This window comes from Hibiscus syriacus, unplaced genomic scaffold (genome assembly GCF_006381635.1).
Source record: "Hibiscus syriacus cultivar Baekdansim isolate YM2019G1 unplaced genomic scaffold, ASM638163v2 tig00110959_pilon, whole genome shotgun sequence".
Taxonomy (NCBI): domain Eukaryota; kingdom Viridiplantae; phylum Streptophyta; class Magnoliopsida; order Malvales; family Malvaceae; genus Hibiscus; species Hibiscus syriacus.
The window spans coordinates 286,167-308,328 of NW_024062934.1; the positions used below are offsets into that span (position 1 = coordinate 286,167).

At 34.5% G+C, this 22,162-nt stretch overlaps 1 protein-coding gene across 1 annotated transcript; it reads left to right on the forward strand.

The window, feature by feature from the left end:
* The first annotated feature begins 642 nt into the window (after window positions 1–642).
* Window positions 643–2,091, forward strand: LOC120148454 (glutathionyl-hydroquinone reductase YqjG-like). The gene is given in 6 exon segments (XM_039161569.1): window positions 643–731; window positions 733–865; window positions 951–1,127; window positions 1,206–1,430; window positions 1,520–1,648; window positions 1,728–2,091. Coding segments are annotated over 6 exon segments (975 nt in total). The 5' UTR covers window positions 643–654; the 3' UTR covers window positions 1,962–2,091.
* The last annotated feature ends 20,071 nt before the right edge of the window (window positions 2,092–22,162 follow it).

A 22,162-nucleotide genomic window follows, 5' to 3' on the forward strand; every position in this document is an offset into this window, starting at 1 on the left:
ATGTATCCTTTCCATTCATCTCTGTCGGTACTCTTCGACATATCGTTTGTTGCCAGGAAACTAAGGTTTTCTACTTTTCTTCTTTTGATCATAATGAGTTTCTATCGTATCTCTCACTCTTTTGACAAATTCTTGTCGTCTGTTATTTTTAATGAGATAAACAATACGACAACTAGTTAATTTTTGGTTTACGTTGGAGGAATTTAGACAATATGTGCTTTTCATCTACTTTACTCACCGTACATGAGTAAAAACAGTTTCTGGTCTTAGGCTCAGCTTGATCCGAATGCTTTATTTGCTGGAACTGATTTTTAGAGCTGCTATTTATATCAAAATGTTTTTTTTTCATTGATACATCATTTGTGAATCCAATTTGTTGCCTTGAATGATAGCTTTGATGAACTTTTCATTGTAGATATTATAATCTCACGCTAATAGCTGAATGACTCAAGTTTTCCTTGATTATATGGATTAAGTAACTATATTTTAAATGCGAAAAAAGAAAAGAAAGAATAACAGAAACAGGGCAGACAGAATTCAATGAAAGAAATATATCAAACGAGACAAGATTGAATCTTGAACATGGCATGAATTTGTTGGAGTTTGAGAAGTTATAAATTCTGAAGTGATGCGTTTTTCCAGCGTACTTGTCAAATGGCTCGATCTGCACTGGATGAAATGTCAGATTCCGGGGCTTTTACCAGAACTGCCTCAACATTTCGTAACTTCATTTCGAGATCCGAATTCTCAGTTTCCACCTGAGTCGGGAAGGTATCATTTGTATATATCATATGCTTGCCCTTGGGCTTCTAGGTGCCTAGCTTACTTGAAGATCAAAGGACTTGAGGAAGCCATTGGTTTCACGGTTGGTGAATCATGCCATGCATTTTAAGTTGGATTACATCTGTCATAAACCTAATGATCTTTTGTTGTTCAATTGTGTTCACCAGTCTGTCAAACCCATATGGGAAAGGACGAAGGAAACAGATGATCATATGGGATGGGTTTTTCCAGCCTCTAATACAGAGGAACCAGGTGCTTCACCTGACCCCTTTAACGGAGTGAAGAGTATAAGGGGACTATACGAGCTTGCAAGTACCAACTATACCGGGAAATTCACAGTTCCAGTAATTGATAATTCTGTTTTTCTATTGCTTTCCCATGTTTTCTTTCAACTTATTTGATGCTTTTCTGTTCTAATATAGGTCCTGTGGGACAAGAAATTCAAGACTATTGTTAGTAACGAGAGTGCAGAGATAATCCGCATGCTAAATACTGAATTCAACGATATAGCAAAGAATCCTGCTATGGACCTACATCCTCCTCATTTGAGAGCTCAAATTGACGAGGCAAACGAATGGGTATACAAAGGAATCAATAACGGTGTTTACAAATGTGGGTTTGCAAGAAAGCAAGAGCCTTACGATGAGGTATTTTTATGTGGTAAATGTTTAACTTCAATTCAATCATGAAAGAAATATATTCTTCTCTGAAGTTTGTCCTGTCATTTGACCATCAGGCTGTAAAACAACTATATGAAGCGTTGGACAAATGTGAGGAGATTCTTTCCAAGCAACGCTACATTTGTGGAAACATTCTAACCGAGGCAGATATTCGACTGTTTGTGACCCTCATAAGATTTGATGAGGTATTTCATTTTCCTCTACAGCTTTCCAGTGTTGCGTATTCGTTACAACTAAACAAAAACGAGCTTGTTGTCCCAACAGGTCTACGCCGTTCATTTCAAGTGCAACCAAAAGCTTCTACGAGAGTACCCCTATTTGTTCAACTATACCAAGGACGTTTACCAAATCCCAGGAATGAGCAGTACAGTGAATATGCAACACATCAAGCGCCATTACTATGGAAGCCATCCTACTATAAATCCATTTGGGATAATCCCTCTTGGACCGGATATCGACTATTCTTCTTCGCATGACCGAGCACGGTTTTCTGCATAGCAAGTATGTATCCTATACCATAAGCTCTTGTTTATTTTATTCGATCATGCTCATTGTTGCAATCCACTAATTCTTCCCTTACATCTGCAGAGGAAGTTGTGTCCCTTTCCTTTGTTGCAGGATCTTTTTTTTACAATAAAAGCCTGAAAGGGGAACGAAGACGAGAGAAACACACTTGCAATGCTGGTCGCTTCAGTATGTTCGTTTTTTTTGGGTATCATTAGCATAATATATATATATAGAATCGTGTTTATGGAATTATATCTTTGGCTCTGATCAAAGTTTCCCAGTGTCATATTTGATAAAAACATAATGAAATATTCATCTTTGTTATGGAGCTTCAATATTACATGACAAACAGCAATACTTATTTGTGATTATCCATGTATAAACCGTGCAATTATGTATGGGAAATGGAATTTACCCACAAGTACACATTTTTCATCACGCTTTCTCTTCTCTTCTCTTATCCATAGAGTTCAAAATGGTAATAATCCCAAAGGGAAAAGATCAGCAGATCAGGCGAAATCATTAAATCCCGTTGATGAGAAGAGACGCAGACGGAGAGAGAAAGTTGAGGCTGTTACATTGGGACCGCTTCAGTCGAGTTCCACCGCTGCTGCACAGTATCATAACCGCCTTCGACTCTCTGTTGTGGACACAGCACAGTCAGGGTTCCGTTCAAGTGCCGACAGGCCACTTCCCGTGTCGCACCTGATCCGAATCGTTGGTGGCACTCGCTTAGCGCCCTCCGGAGCTTCTCGCACTTGGGGTGTATTTGGTTCGATTCGGTTTTTTACTAAGAATTGAACCGAACCGAAATAAACGATTTTTCAAAATTTAAATTGAAACCGAAACCGAATGCGGTTAAAAATCGAAATCATTTTTTCGGTTGTTTTTTAACGGTTCAAATTTTTTAGTTTGGTTCGGTTTATTAGGTTTTCAATAAAAAAATCACTTGAAACTATATTTTTTTTTATAAAAAAATTGCCTATTTGGTTCAATATGAAATAAATAGATTACATATAGAAAACCTGAACCAAACCGAATCAAAAGAATTGAGACTTTAAACCGAACCGAAAATCGAACCATATAATGTCAAACCGAACCGAATCAAACCGTTTTACTCGATTTATGTCGATATTTCGATTTCGTTGCTCAGCCCTATCTCGCACCCTGTTCCATCTTAACGAAAATATTTTAATAGATTGAAGCTTGATTTATAAGATTAAAATTTAGTATTTCCTTACAAAAATAAATAAATAGATTGAATTTTAAATTTAAAGAGTGCATAAGTTGACAGCATAATGAAACTATTTTAATACAATATTAAATATTGAAACTATTTTAATATAATCTTAAAATATTGAAGGAATTTCATCAACGATTTAAGTATTAAAAAGTATATTATGTTTTTAGAAATTTTAAATTTAACTAATTACAAATATTTGTAGAAATTATCGATAATTAAAAATAATTTTGAACAGATAAAATTTTATAACTATCTTACACTATTAATTTTTTTTTATAAAAATTATACAAATTTCTTGTTAATTTTAAGAAAAAATAGATAATAGCCATAAAAGAGTCTCGATCATAAGCACCTGTAGTGACAAAGAAGTGAGTGATGTCACAAAACGAACGGTTCTACTTTGGAAGAGGTGGAACCGATATGGCTCACCGCCTACATTGATTCAATAATTGCATTGTTGAACTTTTCCCCATGGACCCTTTCCTTTCACTTCCTCCCCCCTTTCTTATCAATGGTGCAAAAACAATCATTTACAACTCATGATCAAAATTGTATTATTGTATATGAAATGAGTATTAAGAAAGTAAATTTATAAAATTTTAAGAAATGTTAAATTTATAAAATTTTAAAGATAATATAATATTTTTAATTTAAAAATATAGAAAATATATGAAAATTTAAAATTTTTAGAAAGATAGTTGTGTTCAGCCGCTCAACTCAATCTATTGTTATGTATATCACCGATCACCAAACTAAATTTCTATTATCTTATTCTAAGGTTTTATTACAAAATTTATGATATCATACTTCTGATAAAAAGGTTAGGATTAGTGGAGCAATAGGAACATAATCCTAGTGGTAGAAAATACCACAAATAAATTTATTTCTTTTATATCAAACCCATTAAAGACGATAGAAAGCAGACTTATAATAAAAATAAATGTTTAAACTATATTTTAGAAAAACATTTTAGTACTTAATTTTTTTCTAAATAGATGTATATGTTTTCAGCGTTATACTTTTAGGGTGCTTTTGGTTCACGGAATGTAAGATTACCAGTGGAAATAAAATATTACCAGGGAATAAGATTACTGAGAATGTTGTATTTTGTGTTTGGTTGGTTTAGCAGGAATGTAAGATTACCGTGTTTGGTTAAAGGAATAAAAGATTATTGGAATGTATATTTGACCAAATTGTCCTTATTATATATTTGTATAATAGTAGAAATTGTAAAATATTTATATATTTTCTTTAAAAAATTAAATTCATAATATTTATATAAATTTTTTACAAAATTAAAAATAAAAAAAAGGTTTAATGAAAGGGTAAAAATTTTTTAACCCCTGAACTTCATATAAAATTTTAATTATAGATTTTTTTTTTGTAAATCTAAAATAATTTAAGGATAAATTTATAATTTGAGGTAATGATATTCCCGGTAATATATCCCAAAAAATCTACTATTGGTAATAAAACATTACCGGGAATGAGATTCCTGGTCAACCAAACATGGGAATGTCACAATCCTTGAACCAAATACCCCCTTAGGTTCTCAGACATTAACCGCCTTTAAAAATCTCCGTTAAGTGACACATGTCTCATTCTTGTAACTTTGAGAATTTATTTAAAAAAATATTAAAAATAAATATAATATTTTAAAAAACCTTATAAAAAAAACACACGTGCCCCCTCCCCTTCTCCCTTCCACATTTCCTGGCGCCTCCATCACCAGCCATTGGTGGTGTACATCGTCGCCACCTACAGCTTCGTCGGTGCTCGTGACCTCAACCCCGACCACCAATCACTCAAATTAATTTCGATTGTCGTAACCGATTTTCGCCCGGGGACGAATTTTTACTTGACGGGAAAAGTGTTGTGAATAAATGGTTTTTAAAATGTTTTGGGAGTCGCCATCAGCCTTTTGGATCAGGTAGGTCGAATATCTAAAAATTATTTTTTAAAAGAGTTTTTAAGAAAACATCAGTTAAAAGATAAATTGGTATGCGTTTTAACCAAAAATTCGTTCTTTTTAATAATAAAAAGGGATTCGTGGTCGATTACGTTTGGGGAAGGATTCACCCCTCACAACGCCCAAAATTGGTACTTATTAATTATAAATTGTCTATTATTGGAAATTTAAAAATTCAAAAAATATATTAATTCATAATCCTGTTATTTCAAATTTATTAATATAATTTTAAGAAAATATATATATATATATATATTTTATAAATAAGATATATTTACTTAGAAATATCAGAAATTAACTCTAGGTGCTTTAAGACAACTCTTTTCTTAATATTAAAAAATAAATAAATATTAATAAAATATTTCTATAAAAATAATTAAAATAAATTAATATATAATTTATAAAAATAAGGTATTTATTATTTAGAATATCAGAAAAGAACTCTAGGTACTTTAAGACAGCCATTTCTTAATATAAAAAAATAAAAAAATATATTAAAATATATATATATATATATATATATATATATATATATAATATATATTTAAAGTAATAATTTAAACATATCAAAAGTATAATAAAACAAAATAAAATTATAATAATAATCAAATAAAAGAAATTAAAATTATAAAAATTAACTTAAAAATGATCAAACTATTAGGGATTAAAATATAAAATATATAATTAATGGCCTAACTCAATTTATCATAAAAATATTAACTAATACTGTAATTATCCCTTAATTATTAATTAGTGATTAAAATAAAAATTAATTAAATTATAAGGGACTAAAATATAAACTAAATGAACTCGAGAACAAAATTAAAAATGCTCAAAACTTAATTTAATGACTAAAATGAAGTTTTACATAATTTGAAGCACTGTGTGGACGGGGTTTTACCACGCGTGAATTATATAGATACCCTTACCCAAAACGACGTCGTTTGGTAAAGGTATAAATACCCAATTTTGGCCCCAAAAAGCCTAAGCCTTTTTTTTTCATTTTCAATCTCTCTAAATGAGAGAGATGAACAAAACCTCTCCCTCTCTCTAAGAGTCTATGTCCGGAGGGAGCCGATCATCGGTTCGGCGCCAGCATCGCCACCGGCCACCGTTAGTGGTGGCCGAAATTACAAAACTATCCTAAGTCGAAGATCTCACCAACCTAAAGCCGAAATCGTATTTACCCTTAAAAATTTTACCGTTATAGATCTAAAATAAACTAAAGACTTTACCTTAGGTTCACGATGGATTCCAACGATGGGGGATCTTCAAGGGTAAGTTTCCACTCATTCCTTCTATTCTTTTTGGTTTGCTGCTGTTGGTGTGTTGCTTCTCGCCGTTGTTCGTATTTGGTGGCTATCAATCTTTGCTGTGGTCGTTGTTCTTCCTCTGTGTGTTGCTGTCCCCCCCTTTCTTTACAGATTTGGTGGCCTTTATAGCCCCCAAATCTGCCTTTAGACAAATCTGCCTTTATAGCTGCAACGTGGACGGTGCTTGGGAGGCCACAGTTGGAGCTTCCGGAAGCTTCTGAAACGTGGAGGGGTTGCTGTCATTGCTGGAAGTTACTGGAATTTGCAACGTGGAAGGGCTGCTGCAGGCTAAAAATGGTGATTGCAACTGTCATTACTTGAATTGTTCAAACTTCTGAGCTATATGTTCTTTTCATTATGAATTCTTCTACTGGGAATGACGATCCATATCTTTTTGTGATGGATTTGAGAAAATGTTGAATAATGTTGATGTTGATCTATCTCCTTTTGGAAATGGCTACTGCTGTTTATCCCCTTTTGGAAATGTTGATCCCTCGAGTGAGGTTTCAAATCTTTGCTGAAATATTGCTAATCTCTGGAATTCCTGTCAAATATCCAAATAAAAATGTGAAATGAATGCAAAAGAAATTTGTTTGAAATGAATTATCTCAGGTGAGCTAAAATTTATTTTGATAGATGTCGTTGATTTGAACTGTCGTGAATCAAACAACGGAAATGTTGAAAACATCATGCACTGAAGGTCTTATGGATGACCTGAAGGCTTTTTGAAAACATCCTGCACTGAAGGTCTTATGGATGACTCGAAGGTTTTAAATATCAAAAAGCTCCCGAAGGTTTTTTTGGAAACATCATGCACTGTAGGTCTTACAGATGACCCGAAGGTTTTTGATAACATCATGCACTGAAGGGATTACAGATGACCCGAAGGTTTTTGATAACATCATGCACTGAAGGGCTTACAGATGACCCGAAGGTTTTGAAAATATCAAAAAGCTCCCAAAGGCTTTTTTGAAAACATCCTGCACTGCAGGTCTTATGGATGACCCGAAGGTTTTGAAAGCATCATGCACTGAAGGGCTAACAGATGACCCGAAGGTTTTGAAAATATCAAAAAGCTCCCGAAGGCTTTTTTGACAACATCCTGCACTGCAGGTCTTATGGATGACCCGAAGGTTTTGAAAGCATCATGCACTGAAGGGCTTACAGATGACCCGAAGGTTTTGAAAACATCATGCACTGAAGGGCTTACAGATGACCAGAAGGTTTTGAAAATATCAAAAAGCTCCCGAAGGCTTTTTTGAAAACATCCTGCACTGTAGGTCTTATGGATGACCCGAAGGTTTTGAAAGCATCATGCACTGAAGGGCTTATAGATGTGGGAAATAGTTTACTAAGTAAGAAACTTTGAAAATCGTTTCCTTACTATTCAACAATTTCATTTTCAAGAATATTAAATGAGAAACTTTGGAAAGCATTTCTCATTATTTTCAAATAACATGTTGATTGGGTAACATGCCCTAATCTCAAGATAATGCTTTATTTGTGGATTGCGACCATCTATTCTTCGGATGTTTGCGTGATTCTTGTATTTGAGGTTTTGAATTCTACCTTATTATTGTAAGGTATTTCATCATGAATCTTCTTTTTCATACAAAGATCTAAAACTTCAGTTTGAATGCAATCAAATGTATCGATGTAATGAATTGTCTATTGTGCAAATGATGTTCTTAAATGCATGAATGTTGATGCAATCTTCATTTGACTTCAAAGTGGTGAACTAGGTCTTTCTTCACTTGATCATTTATTTCTAGGGTTACCTTTGGATATCAGTGTAGCAACCTATGCCATAAAGCTGAAGAACCATTTGATTAAATTGTATCTTTCTGTCTTCTTTGTCTCATGAAAGTATCAGAAGAAATGTTTTATCTAGGGTACTCTTTCCGTAGTCAGAATTATGACCTTGATGTCCCATTTATTGGATGAAACGAACTTTCTGTCTGGACTTGTGTAGAAACCAATAAAGCTTTCATCTTTAAAAAAAGAATCTATCATCTTTAATGAGTGTAGATGTAGATATGCCCTGACTCAGCAGAGATTAATTAGGAGTAGAGTCTGTTCTGATTTGTATCTTGAATACATCATAAGGAGGATTATCCTAATTCCTTTCATGTCTCCACATCTAATTGGAATTCAAAACAAGGCAACTTGGACCATATCATGTCGAGATGCTTAACAACAACCTGTCGTTCAACCTTAGTTGGATCAACTAGTTTCTTGTTGTTAAAATTTCTGCTTCCCTTTGTGGAAGAAAATCTTCATCTTGGATCCAAATGGAAATAACATATGATTGGAACATTAGTTCAGCATCAGAATAACTGGTTCGTAAAACATTTGACAACACATTCATCCTCTCATGTGGCTTCTGCTTATTTTTTGGTCAAGGAAGCTTTCATAGTGTTCAAAGCTTTTGTATGATGTCACAAGACCACTTGAGAACAAAACTCAGTGGGGATATAAGTGAGATGTTGGGTGTTTCATGACCAAAAAGTTGGTCAAATTCACAAAATACGCTAGTGCTGAATTGAATAAGAGATACCAACTGATCTTGATATCATCTCGGGCAAGGGCAAAGTGTGATACTGATCACATTTTCTTCCGTAATGAGCATTGTAGGAAGTAGAAACACATCAACTTATAGGATCCATGTATAGAACGAGGTCCATGGAATTCTTGTTGATGTATATGAAATGCACATGATAAAACCCAATAGATGAAAACTCAGTTCACCCTGGTTGGTAATGATAACCCAATAATAAGGAATAAGGGATATACTCAAGATGAGTCCCTTTCTTCAATGTTATCAAGTAAGCAAAAATTGTTGAAAAAATTTCGTAACCCCAACAGTATGATTGAAACTAACTGCCAGGAATCTCAAAGAAATATTTCCAATCATCATTGCACACAAAATACCAAATTCAAAGATCTTGAGGAACTGAACCCTGGATCGAATGGTCTATAGGGACAATCGTTATCCATGCAACCGTGATGTAGCTTAACAAAGACACACTGTCATGTCACATATGTTTAAGATTAGGTATTTGAAACCCTACTTGCTGAGTATATATTTGTTCAACAACAAGACCATAATGTAACTGCCTGATGAACGAAATAATTATGTATAGTCATCTCGACTGTCACTGTTTTCAGTCTTCATAGCTTTCTGTCTCATTAGAAATATTTGTTCAAGTTAATGATCTTTCCCTAAAATGATATGGGTCTTCAACATGCCCTAACATTTGCTGATACAAACGTTCAAATGCACCATTCCTGATTCTGATTAAAAGGGCTTTCAGCATGCCCCAAACATTTGCTTCTTGTTAATCTGAGCCTTCAAAATGTCCCACATGAACTGTCTGAAGTAACCTTTAAAATGCCCCAACATTTGCTGATACAAATGTTAAAAATGCTCAATTACTTCTTGCTGAGATGAGCCTCCAAGAATGCCCAATATTCATATACTATGAGCCTTCAAAATGCCCACCATTCTATTTCTGGTTGAAATGGGATTTCAAGATGTCCTGCATGGATCTGTCTGAATTGGGCCTTCAAAATGCCCCCACATTCTAAACTGTAAGGCTTATTCTCAATGTTTGTTTGATTTGAATCTCATGATCTCCACGAGGTCCAATTTTGACAATGTACTGTTGTGGGTACTTATGGCTTTATTCATGCCCCAAATCTGTTTATCTTGAATACTCTCATTCTGATGTCACTAAACAGCAGTTGTCAAGTAACTTGAGGAATTCTCTTCATGTTGTCACAAACTTAAGAAGTAATCAATCATTCTGACGGAAACGTCTGAGATCGTGCCTCTTCTGAATGAGGTGCCCATTTTTGGATCTGGATGGATCTTAGTCAGAGAGTGGTATAAATCGCTTGGTAATTCATTTCAGGCTGACACATGAACCTTGTTTTCAGTGAAGGCTATTTCTAGAATATACTTTTCTGTGGGAGAAGCGAATTTATGTGAACAATTCTTATTTTGATGCAATAGTAAGACTACATATACAGTCGTACAAGATCTTGAAAAGTCCGTACCCATGTAACTGTTGATTCTGATAATTACTCATCTGATATGAAGCAATCTTTCAGAATGATTTCACAGATATTGATAGTTCTTTGATATCGAGGAAATCCTGAATTTTGATTCTGATGAGGATAATAAACTGTTATACTTGACGAAAATGGGGTACTTAGAGGTTGAGGCTTCAATAACCATGGAGAGACGTGGTCTGGATTCATCAATTGCAAATTGAAAAATTTTACATATGTTGCTCAAATGGTTAACGCTGCTGACACACACTATTCCGGTAGAAGATAGGAAGTCATTATGCAATAACCCCATTACAAGAAAAGGCAAACTTAGGCTATAATTTTGGAAAGGAAGAAGCAGGAAGCTTGAAAAGAAAACGATCACGCTGTTCATCTTCCAAATTCAATGATTGGCTTTGAGATTCTTACCGAACCAGATCAGATAACTCAATGAACACTTCCAGAAGATGCTATTGGGCCTCCTTTCTACTACGAGAATGTGGTACTTGCTCCAGTTGGTGTGGGAGCAAAATGTCACGGTACTTATTATGTAGAGCCAGAATTTGTAGATTCAAAGTATTTTTGTGTCGTTGCACGGAAAAGGGGTTATATTCATAATCTGTCAATTGAGAACATATTTCCTCTCATTTTGCTTCCTCCACGCACCATACTTGATGCTTTTCATTGACAACAAACTAGTGATCTTCCTGGGATCCAAGAACAAAGTTGAACTATTTACAAACATGTACAGGAAGTGCAAAATTGACAGAAAGGATCTGTAAGGTTCTTGAAGCTTATGACGATGAACCATCTTCGAGTGTCCAGAAGTATGTTCTTGATGAGTGTCGAAAATAAAATCTGGTATGGGTTGGAATGAATAACGTTGTTCCATTTGAACCTGATGAGGTGGAAATGCTTATAGGTTTCCTTAAAAACCATACACGAGGAGGATTTGTTAGAGACATGTTCCCCGATGGTATCAATGTCCTGTCTCTTTCTCTGGGATCAGTAATACAGAAGTTGCCTTCTACTATCTTGGCATACCTTTGAAAACAGATGCACAAGAACTGAATGATGATTGATTGGAGCAATTGATGAGTAGATTTCGCAAATTCGACCTTGTTGTTGGTGGCGTTCTGTGTAACAACCTTACCGGAAGACATAAACATCATCAGGATGAACTAGAAGATTTTTTTTGGCGCCTTTTCTTGCAATGGCTGCTAAAGTGACTGTCTCTTATGCTGCTTCAATATATATACCTATATATCCCATTCTGCTAGGGGACATAGATTGATGACTGGGGAAAATAATTTATCTGGTGATGCTTATCGTCTTCAGCATGAGATAAGTGATAATCTTTCTTGATGGATTGCTAATGATGTCACAGAAGAGCGTCACAAGTTCAATTCTCCAGATTTTTTGGACTCTCAAACCCCTTGCTCTTATTATTTTCCTACAATAGAAGTAGAATAAGCTATAATTTACTTCAAGGACATTCTTATTTGAGACTGTTTGTTTGAAAATGTTTTTTTCTCCTTTCTTTATCAATGAAAAGAATTTTGTAAATTATTTCCTATTTCAGGTTCACAATAGAATCAAATCATAAACCATTAAATTAATGAATATCAATAAATCAATTACTCTTTTAAATCATTCAAAAATCATAGTCCTATGGCAAGTGTCAAAATTATTGACTGATTTAAGGTGTAGGTTGATTTGGTAAGTAAGGTATCTCAGGTTAGTCCAGCATATATGTCTCTTTGGGCTTCCATTAACTTGAAGAAATGATTGTTATGCTCATTTTGTAGGGATACTTCTCGTTGTTAATTCATATCGTAGAGGTACTTCTTGTTTCCAGACTCTCAGGAACATCTTTGGGATGTGTGGTGCTTCATTAAGAGCTTAAGATCGTCTCTTATGTCGTTGTTGCACCATTTAATATTCGAGCCTTTTCAGGTTTTCAACTCAAATCCTCATTTGGTTCAAGATGTTATTTAAAAATATTTAAAAATTTATCTTGAACCTCCTTTATATTTTCATATCATGCATTAAAGATTTTAAAAACCAATTTTTATAAATAAAATCAATCTTGAGAGGCAGAATGAATTCTGAAGATAATCTCTTAATTAGATACCTTCAATCTTGCTTTGCTTGACTTAGATCTACTTTGCTGGGGATTTTTCCATAAGATTCATTCCTCTCCAATATCTCTTGCGCTTTGTTGAATATGAATATTTGAACTAATTGTACTTGATCAACCTTGTAACTTGAGGCTCCATGAGTCACTCATCTTGGTTCAATTTTTTCCTTTTTTTCTTTTTTCCATTTTTTTCAAGTATAAATTTCTTAAAAATCTGAGTTATTGGTTTCTCAGAACTTTCTCATCCATTTCTGCCAAAATCAATGCTTCTCCGGAAAAAGGCTCTTTTTTTAACATATGACCTTTCCCAATTAGGCATCCATTTCCCACGGAAATCTTTATGTAGGCAAGATCTTTTTTTAAAAAAACTAGATCACCCTCTTGGAACTCTCACGGATGTACTTTCTTGTTGTGATCTTTCATATCCGTTTCTGATGCATCTACCCATGGTAAATAGCTTTCAATCTATTCTCATCAATAAGGTTTAATTGATCAAATCAAGCTTGGATCCCTTCAACCTCCTCCAATTTTACTTCATTCAAGATACAAAGTGATGAGATCACAAATTGGTAAGATTGAACAGTAAGGTGTTGCCCCAGTGATGTTCGAACATTATTTCGATAATATAAGGCAAAAGGTAGTTTCTTGTGCCAACCCTTGTAAGTTTCATAGTCTTTGTAATGATCCTCTTAACGTTCTTAGTTGCTCCTTCAACTACCCATTATCTTGGGGATATGTCAATGAGTTTGCATGCTTAAACTGTGCACAAAGTTCAGTCGTCTCATACATAAGTCTTTGTAAAAAGAGGTATCTCCAGGGGGATGAATATTCAAGATTAACTTTCATTTACATGAACACAATGTAATTAATGCATGATATATTTATTTAAATCAATCACTTTTTTTTTCTTTGAGTATGCCTCAATCACTTGAAATTATCTTCAATAAATTGATCCATGATGCCTCATCTCATCTCTTCTTGCAAGAAGATTCACGGATAATTGAAAGTTTGGTTCTTTTGAAGTCTTTTGGTTTTACCAGTATGATGGTTTTGTATTTGGAATGACAAATGTGTAACTTTTAAAGTCGTGTACGTGGTGGAAGGTAGTATCATAAACCAATCAACTCTACCCAAGAAGGTAAACATCTAGAGTTGGTGTCTCAAAAACAGGTAGAGACAAGTCTTCAGAATCTCAGATAAATGTAGTGTCAGGATTTGGTTTTGTAAGGATCAACTAATTGGCGTTGGATGAGATATGGAAATATATAATTTTATCACTTGCCAAAGATCTACAACTCTTTAAAAATTAAAAGAATATTTAATCTACTTGATAATAAAAAATTTCAAGATTAAAATTTGATTCCTTGCTCATAACCATAAAAGCAACACAAATTTATTTATTGCACAAAATCAGAGAAATGAACAAAAAAAAGTTCAAACAAGATGCTGAAAACGAAAGGTACTACAGTGGTAAATAACACTTCCACTTGTTTATGCATCATTACTCCTCTAATGTTGGGTGTGTAATAGGATTAGGGTCATTGTCCTTAGTTGCCCCCCATTTCTTGATCATTTCTTGTGTCAAGACCCCCTTGTCAACAAGCATCTCTATTTCTTTTAACAGTGGCCAACAACTCCCTGTTGAATGCCCCTTCACCTCCAAGTGAAAATTACAGAAGCTATTTTGATCATAGCAGTGGGCAGAAGGGTTTGGTAGTACTTTCGTTGGTATTGGTGTGATGTATCGACCTTTAACCAAATGAGGGTACAAGTCTGAAATGGAAGTTTGGAACACTTCCAAAGTTTTTCTTGATCACATGACTTTCTTTGGTCGATCCGAACTACTTGCTCTTTTTCTTTTGCAAGTACGGGGACTCTGGATGCGACACTCACTTACATTATCAACTTTCGCTTTTTGATCTATCGGGCTCTTGGATGTGACTTTTGAGTTTTCTTCGCTGATTACATTCTCAATTAATTCTCCACTTGTCATAAGATTCTCGAATTCCTTCGTCGGATTTGCCTGCATTAACTCAAAGAAAGGAGCGGGAAGGGAATCACGAAACATACGTGATATCTCTTTTTCTAACATGGGAGATTGAACTTGTGCTGCCACTCCTCTCCATCTTAAGGCATATTCTTGAAACCTTTCATTGGCTTTCTAATTTACTCTTTAAAGATTCATACGTGTTGGAGCTAAGCCTTTAACATATCGATATTGTCCCAAAAATGCCTCAGCTAGATCAACTAATCTCTTGATCTATTCTTGGGTCAACTGATTATACCATACTACTACTGGTCCACTGAGGCTATTCTGGAAGGAGTGAATTAACAGATCATCAGAACTTAAATATCCTTCCATTTTTCTGCGAAACATTTTCAGGTGGATTAGGCGACAACTGTGCCGTTGTATTTCTCAAATCTGGCATTTTGAATTCATGGGGAAACCAAGTCGGAACCAAGCTGAGCTCTCTTGCTTCTATTTCTTTGTGGGAGGCATTAACACCTTTCATATTTTTGATTGCTTCATCCATCCTCTTAAATCTCTCCTCATACTGTGAATAATTAACGAGGCTATTCCTTGGGTTCGAGTGGGATGCCCCAGGGTATGTTATCATTCTCGACTCTTTGACATCATGGTTGCTCTTTATCAGTTATCTTTTTTTTATCAGATGTGATCCATTGAATAATTTGATTTGATCCATCTGGTACTGAATCCGATGCTTCTTTCCTTGTATCCTTAGGTAACCCTGTCAATTGTTCTACCCACTGATCTTGTAGTCCCATAAGATTGCTTCATTGTTTTTATGATGATGGTACAGTAAAATGAATGAATGATCTTGTTTTTACTGTTACAAAACCTTTCATGAATTATTTACATGTTTTATAATTAATGTATATAACAATACTTGAACAAATAATGTAATATAAATGCGAAAATGTATAAATGCAAAAATAAGAATGCAAATTTTACAATGCAAAAGTAAACATAAAAGTATGAATACAAAATGAAAATGAAAAGATGTGAAATGCAAATACATGTATGAAAAGGTGTTACTCAAGAGTGATAATCTTAGAACATATTTCATTGAACACAAAAGTTTCCGTGCATCAAACAAAACTTTTACATGTAGGGGATAACTTTCACTCCTTATTTCAGGTGTGGAGTTATCTATCTACTTTAATTCTCTCGCGAAGCCAGCTAAGTTCACCAGTTTATGAGCCACATTGCTTGCTTGAGCATCAACTTTCTTCGTGATATTGTCTTTTTTCCTTCTTCTTCTGTGTCAATTCCCGGAGTTGTAGACAATGTTGCTCATTCTCCCTTATGAGAGACTTTTTATGTTCAATAAGTTCTCGTACAATATCTCCATAATCATCTAAACATTTCTTCAATGTTTTGTTCTTGGCTATAGTGGTTTTTGATTCAGCATTGATCTCAAGCTGATGGATCTTATATGATGCTTCCATGTTGGTCATAACACTATTCAATCTTTGATTTTTTGACTCGACATTTTTTGAAATTGACGACAGTTGTGTTGCGTCTTTCTTCTGTAACTCGTAAATCATGAGAAAACTTCTTGGCTCGACCTTCATGTATGTTACAGTTCTTTTTCAATTTGGTGACCCCTGTTATCCACTCTTCTGGGGTGTTTCATATGCCAGCATTTTGAAAGGCTTGACTGACCTTCTGGAAATCTTCATGCATGGTTTCTATTTTGGTGCTCAATTTATCATTTTCAATCTTCAAATGACGTATTTGAGCCTCATACCTCAACAAATCTTCTTCTTTCTGGGTGCCCCTACTGATACTCTTACCTTTGAATACTTTTGGTATTAATTTAGCAGGACCTTCAGTCACCAAACTAGGTCGATCATTTATCATAAATTGTAAGGTTCCATGATCCAAATGACTTTGGATTCGACATTTAAAGGCGAGACAATTCTCGATGGTATGTCCTTGAGCTCCGGCATGATATTCACAATAAACGTTGACGTCATACCAATTCGGATACGGAGGTTGGAACGATTTTATGTAATACAGAGCCACTTCTCGTTCTTCAAGTAGCTTATTATATAACTCTTTATATGATATAGGGATAGCATCAAAATGATAACCGCCTTTTATCTTGGATTGAACCTGAGATTTAGACGTCGAGAGCAGACTAAACTTCGATGATTTAAGGTTACATGATTTCTTCTCTTCTCTGGGAGCTTTTATAGTTGTCATTATTTCTTTGGTATCTCCAGACGACTTGTGAATACGAATGATGATTGTCTGTAATTTCTCCAATTGGTTAGGATCAGAAGTCCCTTGCATATCTGAAATTGCAAGATTATGTTCATTGATATCTATTTGTGCAGGGATCTCTTTTCCTTTGGTCAAAACATATTCTTCCATCATCTTGGAAATCCGCTCTCTTATTTCTTGTATCTCCTCTTGCTCTTCAATGGGCATACGATCTTTGGGTGCATAACTCTCCTCTATCCTCAGAGTTCCCTCAGGATGCCTTCCTTGGCTGCGTCATATTTTTTTCGATCATAAAACTTTTTGTCCATTTATGATTTCTTTCCAATTTGATGAATAGTATTTCAAGTCACCACCTTTTGGTTATGTCATGATCATGCAATGCAAACAAAAGAAATCAATATAAACAAATTAGAGCAAAACAAAATGTATGAAAAATAAAAATGAGAAAGGAAAAAATAAATTGGTTAGTACCAATTAATGGAAAGAAAAGATCCTATATATCAAGGTATAAATCCTAACCTCATGATTTCTAGTTCCATGCTTTGTTTGGGAAAAATTAACCTAATCGCATGATTACTAGTTTGCATGCATTTATTCAGAAAAAGGAAAAAAATCAAATAAATTAAAAAAACAAAAAGTTAGAACTTATTTCTCCTTTGTGTAAACCTACGGACAAAGGTTCAGTACTGTCTTAAATCAAGAGAATTTATAGGGTTTATTATATGCAAGGTTTTAGTTCTAGGAGTAAAGGTACTCGAACTGTCTTTGTTGGTACTCCCTTAGGCTGCTAAACCCTCAATCCTAGTCCATCACAGACTAAAGTGGATTGAGTTCAATTCGAGGGGACACATTTCTCTATACCTGACACAGAGAATAAATTCTCACGAAGACATAGAGCATATGAACCCCAAAAGTTACTTACTAGGTCTGACACGGAGAATAAATTCTCACGAAGACGTCGCTTTCACTCCCACTTAAAAGGGACAAGCTTGATTATAAAGCTTATGTTATGCAATGCAAGTGTTGTGTGTGAGGAGAAATATTCAAACCTTTGACAGACAAATAAAAAAAAAGAGATTTAATATATGAAAATAAAATAAATACATAATTAATAAAGAAGAATATATAATAAATAATATTATGAAAACCATAAGTATATAAAAAAAATTGAAAGAAAAGAATTATAAATTAAATATATATTTTTGAATTCTTAAATTTCCAATAATAGAGACAATTTATGATTGATTTATAAGCTTCACCAGGTCCCCAGTAGAGTCGCCAAGCTGTCGTAACCGGTTTTCGTCCGGCACGAATTTTTACTTGGCGGGAAAAGTGATGTGAATAAATGGTTTTTAAAATGTTTTGTGAGTCGTCATCGACCTTTTGGATCAAGTAGGTCGAATACCTAAAAATTATTTTTTTAAAAGAGTTTTTAAGAAAACATCAGTTAAAAGATAAACTGGTCTGCGTTTTAACCAAAAATTCGTTCTTTTAATAATAAAAGGGATTCGTGGTCGATTACGTTTGGGAAGGATAACACCCCCACAACGCCCAAAATTAGTACTTATTAATTATAATTGTCTCTATTATTGAAATTTAAAAATTAAAAATATATTAATTCATAATCTTGTTATTTCAAATTTATTAATATCATTTTAAGAAAATATATTATATATATATATTTTATTTTATAAATAGATATTTATTTACTTAGAATATCAGAAATGACTTCTAGGCGCTTTAAGACAACTTTTTCTTAATATTAAAAATAAATATTAATAAAATTTCTATAAAAATAATTAAAATAAATTAAAATATATAATTATAAAATAAGGTATTTATTTATTTAAGAATATAGAAAAGACTTCTAGGTACTTTAAGACAACCCATTTCTTAATATAAAAAAATAAAAAATGTTAAAATCTAAAAATTATATATATATATATAATATTTAAAGTAATAATTTAAAACATATCAAAAGTAATAATAAAACAAAATAAAATTATAATAATAATCAAAATAAAAGAAATTAAAATTATAAAAATTAACTTAAAAATGATCAAACTATTAGGGATTAAAATAAAATATATAAATTAATGGCCTAACTCAATTTATCCTAAAAATAATTACTAATACTGTAATTATCCCTTAATTATTAATTATGATTAAAATAAAAATTAATTAAATTATAAGGGACTAAAATATGAACTAAATGAAACTCGAGAACAAAATTAAAAATGCTCAAAACTTAATTTAATGACTAAAATGAAGTTTTACATAATTTGAAGCACTGTGTGGACGGGGTTTTACCACGCGTGAATTATATAGATACCCCTTACCCAAAACGACGTCGTTTGGTAAAGGTATAAATACCCAATTTTGGCCCCAGAAAGCCTAAGCCTTTTTATTTTTCATTTTTCAATCTCTCTCTAAATGAGAGAGATGAACAAAACCTCTCCCCTCTCTCTAAGAGTCTACGTCCGGAGGGAGCCTGATCATCGGTCTGCGCCGGCACCGCCACCGGCCACCGTGAGTGGTGGCTGAAAATTACAAAACTATCCTAAGTCGAAGATCTCACCAACCTAAAGCCGAAATCGGCATTATTTACCCCTAAAAATCCTTTTACCGTTCTAGATCTAAAATAAACCGAAGACTTTACCTTAGGTTCACGACGGATTCCGACGATGGGGGATCTTCAAGGGTAAGTTTCCTCTCGTTCCTTCTCTATTTCTTTTTGGTTTGTTGCTATTGGTGTGTTGCTCCTCGTCGTTGTTCGTATTTGGTGGCTATCAATCTTTGTTGTGGTCGTTGTTCTTCCTCTGTTTGTTGTTGTCCCCCCTCTTTCTTTACAGATTCGGTGGCCTTTATAGGCCACCACGAATCTGCCTTTGGACCGGGTAAAGGGGTAAAGTTCGGTGAGTCATCGAACTATGGTGGTGACTCACCCTATAGCTGCGACGTGGACGGTGCTTGGGAGGCCACAGTTGGAGCTGTCGGAAGCTTCTGAAACGTGGAGGGGCTGCTGTCATTGCTGGAAGTTATTGGAATTTACAACGTGGAAGGGCTGCTGCAGGCTAAAAATGGTGATTACATCGATCGTCACAAAACAAAAAAAAATCGTTCGTTGTTCGTCACCGCGAATCCTTCTCCAGCCAGCTGTGACCATTACTGCTTCCACCAGTGAGAGCGTCGTCTCACGCCGAAGGAAACCCAACTATTTCCTTGCCGAGTAGTGTCACCGTTTGCATTGAGGATGCCATCGGAGCTTTGGTGAAAACCCAACCGGTGTTATTTTATAATTTTTAAAAACTTTGATTTTTAGCACATATTTTTAGCAAAAAATCTTTAGGTACTAAAACATTTTTCGAGACATAGTTTATACACTTATTTTTGTATTAAACCTAAAAATTAACACTTGTAATATTTTTTTTGAATACATATAGTTATGAAGACTTAATCAGTCCTCACAACAAGATTCTCCTCCCAACAAATCTGCTTAATCTCATCCGGCGCTCCATGAATAAGTGAAGCCCTACTGCAAGTTCCCACGCCACGCAAACTAATCTATCAGCCGCTGAGGCGCTGAGTTGCACTCCCTCGACACAAATCTAAACTTTAGTCTCCATTTTCTTTGTACATGTCGATGAATCTGGGACGCCATCACCGAACATATCTCATATCCTTCCTCCCCTTTAAGAATAGCCAATGCTTCCTTACTGTCCGTTTCCACTATGATCGTTCGTCAATTCTTGTCCCATGCCAAGCACAAGCCTGTGTAAATTCCCTACAGTTCTGCAAAAATTACTGAGCAATAACCAATTTTCTTCGAGGAACCTATCATCCATTCCCCGCGATTATTCCGAATCATATACCCCCACACGTGGTCGAACCAGTAGTTCTTTGTCTTGCACCATCTGAGTTAAGTTTCATCCAACCATCCGGTGGCGCTTCTCAACGTGTTTATCGGTTAACAGCCATCCCTTGAGCGATCCTTCTTAAATTCCTAGCAGCAGGGACTGTAATTGTTTCTTTTTGGATACGAAGACTTTGATTCACGATATTTTCACAAACCGCAAAATTCACATCAAAAAGCATCTTATTCTGGCGATTCCAAAGGCACCATACTATCGCTCCAAAAAGGATATCCCAATCATCCGTCATGTTCAGAAAATAAGAAGGATGTCGAAGGTTACGATCAACCCAAGCTATGATATCCATCCCTAGAAACTCACTCAGTCGATCAGGTTTAATGATATCTTTCCATGCCGCCATCGCCACCGGGTATTCGTGCAGTAAATGCGAACAGCTCTCAACACTCGCACCACATATCGCATAGCTTTTATCAATGGTTAGATGGCGTCAGGCTCGCTCTTCATTCGATAGTAAACGACCACTGCATATAGTCCATAATAATATTTTAATCCTTGGTAAACTATGATATTGCATTAGTTTATCCCAAGGTGGCACAACAATCATCTTCCCTAGGTTCATTCTTTTATAATAAACAATAGCAGTTGTGAAATTCCTTTTCCCTCCAATTTTCCATCCCACTAAGTCGTTACCCCATTAGCTAAAGGGTGTTTGGGTTAACCGAACTCTTTATGGTAGTAGATATTTGACCCTAGTCCTAATCATGAGACAACCATTGATCTAACCAGAACACCCTTTATCGGCACCTCTCTATGGGGATCGATATAATGAACCAGCGGATCTAGATCAACAACCCAGTCATCATACCAGAAGTCAATAGTTGCCCATCTCTTAGCGTCCAAGCAAGGTTTTCCCGGAAAGCATCCCAAATCACAATTAAGCCCTTCCATAGCCTTGAACAACCTCTACGTTCGATAGACTCCGATAAAAGTTCCTAAAGTTTATATTTTGTTCTTAAAACACGAGCCCAAAGTTGATCGTTATTAGATATCAAATTAACTATTTGTTGAATCAAAATAGAGTAAAAACTCTAATTGATCAAGAAGAAGAAAAACTCTAGTTAGAATAATCTCACAAAATTGCAAAAGGGAATAACTCTTAAGAAAGCTTTCAAATGCTTATAATTAAGCTTTGATTGTTGGATGATAAAACTCAAATACAAGTAGGGTATTTATAACAATCTAAACCACTCATTAAAATAATAACTAAATAATCTAAACTATTGAAATTAAAACATGAGAAAAATACTTAATCTTCACCTAACTAAATTGATGTAAGCAATGACATCAAAA